Below are 10,987 nucleotides of genomic sequence, written 5' to 3'. Positions count from 1 at the left end.
CGGATCCCGGGGGAGGGGAGGGGGGGAAGCAGCGCTGCCTGAGGATAAGGGGGCTCCGCTCTTCAGCAGCATCTTATGGGTGGCCTGGGGCTTCCATGAAAGGGGAAAAAAAAAACCAAAAACAAACCAAAGCATACCAGCAGGAAAAACTGATATTGTTTCACTTTCCATTATTTTCTGTCATGAAAGATAAGGAAGCAGAAGGAGCAAACTGCTGTCCGAAAGCTGATAACGCTGAGCATAACAAACTAGGATCCTACTCCTCCCTTCATGCGCAAATGTCAACAGGCTGCTGTTTTACTGGAGAACATTTTCTGAGACTCTGTTATCACTTAGGGCGGAAGAGATGTAAAGGTTCTGGATATTTATGCTGCATGTCCAGGAGAGCTGTTCTCACCACCTACTGTTTTTTCTCCCACCCTAGCTTTTGCACTCTGTGCCTGCAGGAATGTCTTAAGCCGAAAAAGCCAGTTTGTGGTGTCTGCCGCAGTACCCTGTCGCCCGGCAGCAGAGCTCTGGACTTGGAAAAGCAAATTGAAACGACGGAAACCACTTGTAATGGCTGCAATAAAAAAGTATGAAAGTATTGGGAAATTAAGTGCATGAGGTGTGCCTGCTTGGCCAGAGGGAAATAAAGTGCTTGCTCTTCAGCTTTCTGCAGAATCGTGTCCAAATGTTTGTTCTGATAAGTACTAAAGATTTTATATAGGCAGCACCCAAATGTTGATGTTCTTTCCACAGTTTTTTATTGTTACCTCTTCAGGAAGTGAATTTCAGATGAAAAATACTGATTACAAATTATAGTAAAATATTGCTTCTGAAGTGGCTTCTGTGAGCACACCTCAGTGGGAGGAACATTGTAGTGAAACAGTGGATGTGGGTTTTGGACAGTGATCTCTTTGGCTTTTAAACAGAAATTTATTTGCTTCATTTGCAACAGTTATGAGTCAAAGTTGTCTTATACAGGTGGTGTATTCCATCAACATATTGTTTGTTAGTTTTCTGCATGTTGAATACCTGTATGGCATCCTTCCTGTCATTTCATTTCTCTTTGTAAAGTTGGACTTCTTAGCACTAATTGAATGTAACTTTTACTTATTGTAAATTTGAATTTTCATTAATGGGACTGAACAATTAGCAATCAGTCTACACCAAGATCTGTACTAAAAGCCAAATTATTTTCCATACACTGTCTTTTCTCCTCACTGACCAGGTAAACTGGCATATGAAGCATTATTTTTTTTATACTGGAGTATAGGTTAAGAAAGTGAGCTGTCCTGAACAGTGGTGTATTTGTAAAATATTACAGGCAGCAAAGTTACAGGTTAACTAATCTATGATCTCAAAGCTTTCCACCTCACCAGCTGAACTGTTTGGGTTTTCCTGCTTTAGCGCTGTCTGCAGAAAACTGCTTTGTTTTACACGTTTAGTAGTTCTTTACTGCTTAAAAGTGTAGAATTAACTGCAAATAGTTTAAATTAACCTTGCTATGCAATTGTTGCCTGCACAGATGTATCTCTCAAAGATGCGTAGCCATGCAGCTTCTTGTTCAAAGTACCAGAATTATATAATGGAAGGTGTGAAAGCTGTAACTAAAGAGCCACTTCACAACACCAGGTAACTAACTCTTCTCTGGAAATATCTGTCTTTTTTTGGTCATAAAAACAGGGCTGTCACTGATCAATCATGATAAAATCTCAATTTTGATTCTTCTGAGAAAAGTCCTTTTATCTTTAAAAAATTTAATTGCATTATGGGGTTTCATGTGAACTGTAGAATTTTGGAGTAAAAGCAGACTTTACCTCTTTGCTCAGTTTGGGTATTGGTTTAATCCTTAAACAGTTAAACACTGCAGCCTTAATCCTGCATCTGACTGTGCACGGGCAAGCCATTCTGCTTTCTATGCACTAGGCATCTTAAAGATCGGGATACTCAGTAAAAGTAGCTATTTTTCATTTAAAAATTTGTATCTCTGTCTCTTGATTGTAGTAACTTATAATGAAGGGAAATTGGAATTGACCGCAGTGCACTCATCTGCATTGTAACATACTGGGAGATACCATGTGCATTTAAAAAAACCCAAACAAACAAACAAAAAAACCAAAAAGCCCATGATGATAAGTAGCATTTATAATATTTGTAGAAGAGCTCTCATTCTGTGTAAATATGGATGATATTAGTAATTCCTTAAGCTATTGTTGGGAATTGAAAAGCTGATTCTTAAAATTAGCTTGTCTTAATTGCATAAATAAGGCTATTGCTTTAAATTATTTGTATTCTTAAGAGCTGATTAGACAACTTTTTTGTGTATTGAATCCTAAAACTTTTTTAACTTTCTTACAATGATAAATAACCTTTTTTTTTTTTTTCCTCCCCCAACTAGGAACTTCCCAAATCGCTTTACCTTTCCTTGTCCGTATTGCAGCGAGAAAAACTTTGATCAAGAAGGACTAGTTGAACACTGCAAAACATTGCACAGCATGGATGCAAAACAAGTGGTAATAAAAAGTCTTGGTGCAAGAATTGCAATGAAGTCTAGTCTTAAATCCCTTTGAAACAATGAATTAGAGACTTACTCTTGAAGTTAAGTACATATTTATAATTACTCCTGTTAAAGTCAAATGTGGGCATGCTGTTCATGCATTTAACTTTTACAGAATTTTGACGTTGGTTTTCAATACATTCTTTGGAGGTGACTAGTCTCTGTTCCTATTGCAGCTAGGTCACATCCTCCTTTCATATTTGAAAAATGGCAGACATCCAAAGTTAATTAGGCACAGTAACAAACAAAATTAATAAGATATCATTTCAGAAAGATGTCAGGCATTTAGTTTTCCCCTCTTCTGTTTTCAGCAAGAAGATATTATAAACCATTGGGAAAAATGCTTGCAAAAAATAGTCTATCATTCTAGTAATCTTTATCTGCTGATACTCCCTCTCATATAAAAGGAATTGCAAAACATGGAACTGAATTTGAAACTTTCATTTTCTGGCAAGTTTTTTGGAATTCCAAATTAGTTAGAAAAAATTGTTCCTTTTTTTCCTTAGAAAGAAGTGATCTTTGCAAAGGGGATCAAGGCAACTTTTTTGTTACTGAGAAATAAAGGCTGAAATCTTTTAAAGCAAACAGCTGTAGTCAATTGTGATTTTCAGAATGTAGAGCGAAGAGTAAACCATTGCAGTTTGGAGATCTAAGGCTTAAATTAAAATTGTTCAGGGTTATCTGAGGCTTTTGTATTAAATGTCCCAGCAAACTAATGACATCACTTTGCATATGGAGTGGTGATTGTCACAAACCTCAAACTTCAATCTTCCATGCTGTCTCTGTCCTGCCTTTCCTACTGTAGATGTTAAAGCAGTTAACCATTGGGCCTTAATTGGCTTTTTTTTGTTTTTCTTGAAGGTTTGCCCAATTTGTGCCTCAATGCCATGGGGAGATCCAAATTACAGGAGTGCTAACTTCATGGAGCACCTTCAAAGACGACATCGCTTTTCGTACGATACTTTTGTGGTATGTGTTTCCTCACCCTTGGAATACAGCCTGATGACTCTTAAAACCCAGCTCTTTCACATAGCCACTACTGTGAAATCTCATCCATGCAGATGGTATCATGAGAGAAATTGGATTATTGGCAAGTCAAAGGAAGAGAGCTTTTTTTTTTCTGTTCTTATTTGGTGTTGCATTAACCAGCATGGCTGTTGCAGTAAAAGAGTTTCTGTACCCTTTGTTTATAGGATTATGATGCTGATGAAGATGATATGATGGCACAGGTTTTGATGCGTTCTTTGCGGGATAAATGAACCAACTAGAAGATTAACTGTAAAACCAAGCTTCCATGGGGGGGAAATGCCCAGCATCTTCGCACTTCTCCCTGTACATCCCAAGATGAACTCAGGCATCCAGAAATACAGAAGACTCTTCAATCCCAATCTCCGTTTCAAGTCCTGGTTTGATATTTCTGTAACACTCTGTCTTTTGTTAACACTGTCTATGCCATTCGACCCTGTCAGTCTAATTTTCTTACTCCCTTCACACAAAGTTTAATTGTAGGTAACGTGGAGGAGACAAATCTGTTTTCCTTTACCTATGCCTGTTTCCTGGTTTCTTTTGCAGTTGTGTTCACTTGACTGTCTATAAACAAAACCATTCCAAGTGGAACGGCCTGAACTAGTTAATAAGTATCTCTTCCCCTATCTCATTCGCGCATCTTAAATGACAGTATGAGAGGTGTATTTGTAGCTGTTTTCCTTTAGTGAGACCTCTGTAGGTGCTACCTGTAATTGTCAGGCCAGCTCTCATTTAAAGTGACCTATGATGCCTGTGATTTCATAATGTTTCCCAGTGTTTAAATTCTTACATGCAGCCTCTCAACTATATGGAAAACACGTCTTCAGTATGAGTCTTCACACTACAAACTTTCTTGGCAAATCTTTGCACTTGTGTAAGCAACTAGTTCAAAATACTTTAGTTCTATGCATGATTATTACTTTTTTCCATACTTTTGACCATAATTTCTAGCCTGGAAAATAAAGTTTAATGTTGGTCTCAGTTAAAATGCATCATTTTTAAATATGTTAGCAAATATTAATCATATTTGCTGGCTTTATGATAAATTGGTGGTTTTGAAACTGGTTTTCTAGTGACTTTAAGCCTTATGCTGATAGGGGAATTCAGAAGGGTTTTTTTCAATACCTCTGCTTTCTATTTAAACTAGAATTTTTGTAAATTTTCCTAGTTTTTCCATCTCTCAAGGCAAGCTGGTAGCAAAATTTACCAATAATTCATAGTACTACCTTTGCATTACAGAATTTAACAGGTATTCTGAATTCCTGTTCTTTGTGTAAATGTTGCTAAAAGTAGCTGAAGCTGTACTTAGATTGTTTTCAATATAATATTAAATGTATAGTTTGCAGGTATAGCCTTCAAAGAAAAAGTAAAATATAACCCAGAAAGCAGGATGACAATTCCAGTACCTGGTAAATGGATACTCTATATTCAAGCCTACACTTTTACTACAGAGATTCCTTTTTAGTTTTAACATTTTCATTAACTGCACAGTCAAGATGCTGAGATCTAACAATCTAAGACACCTGACCAGAACTTGTAAATCACAGTAGTGTTGAAATATCTAGTCTAATTTAAAGCATGTTTAATTGGAGCAGTAGACCTGCACCACCACAGAATTGAGTATTAATTAATTTATTTGACGGGTAAACTTAATATCATCATGCTCTGCAGGCTGCAGCATAGCCTTATCCTTAAAACAATGAAACGCACCCCAGCTAAAACCTCTTGATTAAATTTTGTGTCCAGCCAGACCTCTAACACGTTGAACGAGGCTTTAGTATGTTTTCCCCAACTTGGTATGGGCTATTTAGACTCATCCTTAGGTATCTGCGTGGTGACTTGGAAGCTCAGTCTTGGCGGGTGGGGGAAATCATGGTACTGCAGAAGAAGTACTGTGTTTGGGGTTGGTTATTTTTAATGCTTGATCTGCAAAGCGATTACAAGGTATGAGTGGTTGGATGGGGATTTCTGGGTTCTGGCTAGAATGCAATTTGGTGATACCTGTTGACCGGAATCTAGATTTCTGCTCCTATTCTAAGTGCACTTCCATGCAATTCGGATAAAATGGTTGAGGAGCCGTTAGAAGCTTCCGAGCAATTACTTTGTCATGTTTTTGACGTTCGAAGGTGAGTTACAAATAAAGGTTGTTTAATTTATAAAATCCTATCTTTGTGTCAACTCTTGTCATTTCTTCCTTGTGATCCGTACGTTTCATTTTAGCACCTCCCTAAAAACACTTCTTGCCTGCTGTATAACACCACAGGGAGCACAACAGACATTGAGAAATGCAGAGACTTCAACTTTTGGCTTCCATTAAATATTTTGTAATGATTAGTTGCAACTTACATAAACTTTCAACCAGCAGGCCACTTAGGTTATGAAAAATAGTTCGGATCAAGATCAGAGCAAGTTCTGCAGGTGCAGCCTTGTATGTGAATACTCCTGTAAGCCATAGAAACAAACCCCCCTGGGGTTTCTTGTGAAATCGGGGAAGTGTGACTGCCTAGCTGGGCTTTTCTGTTGAGATCTTTACAGCTCCCATAGCTTCCACTCCCCTGGCTGTCAGGTTTGTGTCCTGGTTTCGGCTGGGGTAGAGTTAATTTTCTTCGTAGTAGATAGCATAGTGCTGTGTTTTGGATTTAGAAGAATGTTGATAACACACTGATGTTTTTAGTTGTTGCTAAGTAGTGCTCAGACTACTCAAGGACTTTCTGAGCTTCTGCTTGGCCAGGTGCATAACAAGCTGGGAGGGAGCGCAGCCAGGACAGCTGACCCAAACTGACCAAAGAGCTATTCCATACCATGTAACGTCATGCTCGGGGGGGAGTTAGTCAGTTGATCATGGAGAGAGTGATCATGGCTCAGGGAGTGATCACTGCTCGGGATGGGCTGGGCATCGGTCAGCAGGTGGTGAGCAATTGCATTGTGCATCACTTGTTTTATATATTCTGTATATTCTCTTATCATTATTATTATTACTATTGTTATTCTTCTCTCTTATTAAACTGTCTCTATCTCAACCCACGGGTCTTACTTTTTTTCCCAATTCTTTCCCCAATCCCACTGAGGGGGGGGGGGGGGGGTGAGTGAGCAGCTGCATGGTGCTTAGTTGCCAGCCAGGTTAAACCATAACAGTTTGTGATGTTGATATCCGCGTGTTGTGCTCAGTTTGGGTAGCTCCAAGTGAGGCGGCGAGGGCTGGCTTGCAGCGATGACCGGTCAGAAATTGCTTGTGCTGCGTGATTGTACCCTGCCTGCGCAGACCCCTTCCTTGACTGTACAACCTGGGTTTGATTTGCATTGATTTATTACTTGGGAATTATTTCACAGAAGGTACAGACCAAAAATACTGACTGGAAGATGCACACTAGTTCCACTTTAACTTTTGATTATGTTAGTGTTTGAGTAAGAAGTGATGCCCTGGCACCTGCTGGCTTGCTAACAGCAGAATTCACAGCACTGCTTTCTGTGCTGTGATGAGCATCCATAGAATTGCTCAGAGATAAACCTTGCCGCAGACTCCCACTTACTCCAGCTGCTGAGGAGCTTTGTGTCTCCATGCAGCTGATTTCATCAACTTAACAAATACAAGCCTGTTTGCACATGCTGTGGTATGTCTTACTGGTGCTTGCTGGTTGATTTTTAAAAAGATATTCTGTTGAGAGGCATGCGTGTTCTGTGTAAAGCCTTGATTCATCTCGTTTGTGTGCGGAAACTCGTGATGAAAAAAAGCCTTATTATGGAAGAAGTTAGTCTGGGCTTCTGAATCCAGTGGAGCATCACTGCGGAAGAGTGAGGTACTCGGCCAGAGCTGCTCTCACCTCGTCAGCAGCTGATCCTGTAGCCACAGCAAATCCCAAGTGCCCATTGTTGGTGATAACACAATCCAGCCACCTCGGACCTGTGAAATTCCCAGTGTCTGGCACAGGGAGTCAGCCTTAGGAGGACGATCAGCGCAGGGGGAAAGGGCAGGATGGGAGGAGACAGGCTTGCAGTTGAGCTTTTTTTTTTTTTTTTTTAAGTTAATCTGTCTCTAGTCAAAAACTCAAAAACTGACCCTAGTAGGCCTGATAAATTGTTGTCAGCATTAATTGCCTAACACAAAGGCATCGCTTCATCTGGAATTGCAGCAATCCCTGGTCTCCTTATGTTGGGGGGGATGAGATCTTGTAAAGGATCCCATCTATGATAAAGCAATAATGGTATATTCTGGGTCCTTGTGTCACCTCATTGACAAAGGCACAGCAAATTTGCTTCAAGGCCTTTGGCCAGCTATACTGGATGGTCACAGGTAAGACCAGCATAAGGATTAACCTCTTGCGCAATAGCAAGGCTAAGTCATGGAAAAGCAAATGAGGGATATGCTCATGGTCCTAAAGCTTTTCTTTGGTTTAAATATAGTAAAAATGACAACGGGGCATTTCCCTGTTTTAGGGGTGGAGCTTTGTTTTTCTAATGCGGAGCCTCATGTCACAGTTGTGTTGATCTGTGCTTCATTCTTCAAAAGCAACTCATTTTTTATCATAGAATCATTTGGTTGGAAAAGACCTTTAAGATCATCGAGTCCAACTGTACTGGTCCACTACTAAACCATATCTCTAATATGAAGTCATGCTCAGTATATAAACTGGGGGGAGATGGCTGGGGGAGAGGGATCACTGCTTGGGGACAGGCTGAGCATCGGTCAGCGGGTGGTCAGCAATTGCATCGTGCGTCACTCGTTTTGTATATGCTTTTATCATTATTTCCCCTTTCTTTTCTGCCCTATTAAATTGTCTTTATCTCAACCCACGAGTTTTACCTTTTTTCCGATTCTCTCTCCCATCCCACTGGGAAGGGAGGGAAGGGAATGAGCAAATGGCTGTGTGGTGTTTAGCTGCCTGCTGGGTTAAACTACATTATTCTTCAGGTGATACAAATGCGGACTGTTGAAACCACTATGAAAACTTCCTTTTCCTTCCCCAAAACTCCAGAAGATACTCAGTGCTTAGCAAAAAGAAGTGTGGTTGCTACAGGCTTGGGTTTCTTTTCTAGTTCTTCTCACGTTTGTTGTCTTTACCTAGTACTTGGATGCTGGGCTTAAAAAAAATAATGCAGTGGAGCTTCTGGGAGCTGTTTTAGTACCCCCATGCCATGAGGTTCCCTTCCATTCCCTAAGCCCAGGGGAAATAAACCCATCCTGGTTGCTGGAGCGGTGGCCGGCACGGCGTGTGCCGACAGCAGAGGGAGGTCTTGCATTTTGGAGAGAATGGGGCTCGCACTTCCCGGCCCTGTCGTTCATCCCTGTCCTCTGCCACCGGGCTCAGGGGTATGCAGTGGGTTTCATGGAGCTTCTCCGGTCTTGCCATCAGGGTGCACACTGCATCGCCAGAACTTCCCCTTGCCCCATCACAGTCTCCCTTGGCAGCAGGAGCTTTGCTCCACAGCAGGATATTTGCGATGCTTCACAGGGCCAAAGAAGGTAAAAAGAAGAATTTGCAGCAGGCTTGCTGCTCTGGAGGTGGTTAGCATGTGTCTGTGAGCTCCTTGGGCCAGTCCATGCGGGTCTGGGACTGGAGCCATGCCACGGGCCAGCAGCAGGGCTGCTCTGACCACCCTGGGCTCAGCAGCCGCCAGAGCCCGGTGCTCTGGTGCAGGGTGGGACAGCTGAGAAACCACTGCCGTTTCCAGCCTGTGAATCATTGCAGAGCTTCCTCTCCTCTCTGGTCTCCCGCTCTCTGTCCCCCTTGGGCCAGTCCATGCGGGTCTGGGACTGGAGCCATGCCACGGGCCAGCAGCAGGGCTGCTCTGACCACCCTGGGCTCAGCAGCCGCCAGAGCCCGGTGCTCTGGTGCAGGGTGGGACAGCTGAGAAACCACTGCCGTTTCCAGCCTGTGAATCATTGCAGAGCTTCCTCTCCCCTCTGGTCTCCCGTTCTCTGTCCCGTAGCTTGCTGGCTCACGGGCATGGGCAGGTCAGGTCACTCTCTCCCTTGATCTCGATTTTTCCTCTAGCACATGCAAGTTTTTTCCACGCGCAGTGGTTGGAACAGATCTGATTATTAACGTTTCAGAAAGAACAGAGGAGCAGGCTTTGCTTCTTCAAAGAAAACCACCTCGTTGGGTTCCGCGTACAAGTGCCCCCAGCGTAACCACATCCGCGGCAGGTGGAGGAGCGGGGTGGCACTGGTGAGGCGCTGGGGGAGGCACCTGCGGCAGCACCCAGGCTCTGCCCCCTGCACCACGGGGTGCTGCACCTCTGGACCCCCACAAGAAATGAGGTGGACCTGCTCTCTGTGATTTGCATCCCCCAAGGCCTTTGGGGGCACATTTCCCTCCGCACTTCAGGCTGATCCAGAGTTGAGCAGATGAACACCTGCTGAAAGCCATGGGCAATTCTGCAGCAAAGGCAGGACGGATCCAGCTCCAGAGCACGTGGCTGCAGGGGAAGAGTTTGCAGACGCGTCTCCACTCTGCAGGACTGCGCCTGGCTGGCAGGACAAGCTTCCCGAGCTGTTCCTGCCCTGAGGAAAGGCTGACCGTGAGCTCAGCCCCCTGCACTGCAGCCGTGCCAGTGGAAAGCTTTGCTCCCCACTTCTGCATTTCATACGGGTTGTGGCTAAACAGTAACGTGTGGTCAGCGGGGGCTGGCGGAGCAGTGTGTGGTGCCTGAGTCACAAGAGGCCCGGCTCCACGGGCTCTTTTTCGAGTGGCAGGGCCGAGCGCTGGCTGGGAGCGAGGAGGCATTCCTAGCAGGTCCTGTTCCTCTTCCTCCCGCAGCCACCCGCTGCCGGCAGCTGTCTTGGGCTGGAGCTGAGCATGGCTCCTCCAGCAGGTGCCTGGACCCGTGCCCTGAGTCCTTCCAGTGGGGAAATCCCCACGTGAGCTGGAGGGATGGGTTGAGCTGGAAGCCCAGGCTGGGCTTTTTAACCGCCAGGCCGGGGGGACCACTCCAGCTCTGCTCACCACTCCCCCAGCACCTGCAAGCAAGGCCTGGGCACCTTCCCATGGGCACCTTCCCGTGGGCACGTGTCCCCCAGGAAGCGGAAAGCCAAAGGGAGCATGTGCCTCCTGGGGCCATTTGACCCACGCTGCCATGCCCGTGGGGCAGGCGTCAGGGGAAGGCAGGAGGGAAGAAAACCGGAGTGCAGCTTGCTAGGGGAGGCTGCGCTGCCTGAACCCTGCCCAGCAGCAGGGAGAGGCATGTCCGGGCAGGTGCTCCTGACCCCTGCCTGGCGGGGGGGAGTCAGCAAGGGCTGTGCTGGGCCCATCCCGCTCCTCCACAAATCATTGCCCCTTCTCAGAGGGTTAACAGCCCGCAGCCAAGCTTGCTCCCCCAGCCGGGCTGCATCCCAGCAGTGCTTTGGAGCAGCGGGGCACGGCGGAGGCTTGTCCTGATCTGCCCCGCAGCCCCCAGCGGTGGGGCAGGGGCAGCCACGCG

General features: G+C 44.5%; 2 protein-coding genes across 2 annotated transcripts in view; both read left to right on the top strand.

Moving 5' to 3' along the window:
- The first annotated feature begins 374 nt into the window (after positions 1-374).
- RNF114 (ring finger protein 114) lies at positions 375-5,957 on the top strand. The gene is made up of 5 exons (XM_009645409.2): positions 375-575; positions 1,511-1,617; positions 2,384-2,498; positions 3,404-3,511; positions 3,736-5,957. The coding sequence occupies exons 1-5, from the start codon at positions 375-377 to the stop codon at positions 3,799-3,801; spliced, it is 597 nt and encodes a 198-aa protein (XP_009643704.1). The 3' UTR covers positions 3,802-5,957.
- Positions 5,633-10,987, top strand: part of SNAI1 (snail family transcriptional repressor 1) — an 8,650-nt gene continuing 3,295 nt past the window's right edge. Inside the window, exon 1 of the mRNA XM_009645408.2 lies at positions 5,633-5,694. Coding sequence (XP_009643703.1) covers positions 5,633-5,694 — 62 coding nt within the window. The remainder of the gene's footprint in view (positions 5,695-10,987) is intronic.

Source organism: Egretta garzetta, unplaced genomic scaffold (genome assembly GCF_000687185.1).
Source record: "Egretta garzetta isolate BGI_Z169 unplaced genomic scaffold, ASM68718v1 scaffold188, whole genome shotgun sequence".
Lineage (NCBI taxonomy): Eukaryota > Metazoa > Chordata > Aves > Pelecaniformes > Ardeidae > Egretta > Egretta garzetta.
The sequence above is the reverse complement of the archived record's forward strand: the minus strand, read 5'-3'. Positions and strand labels throughout refer to the sequence as shown.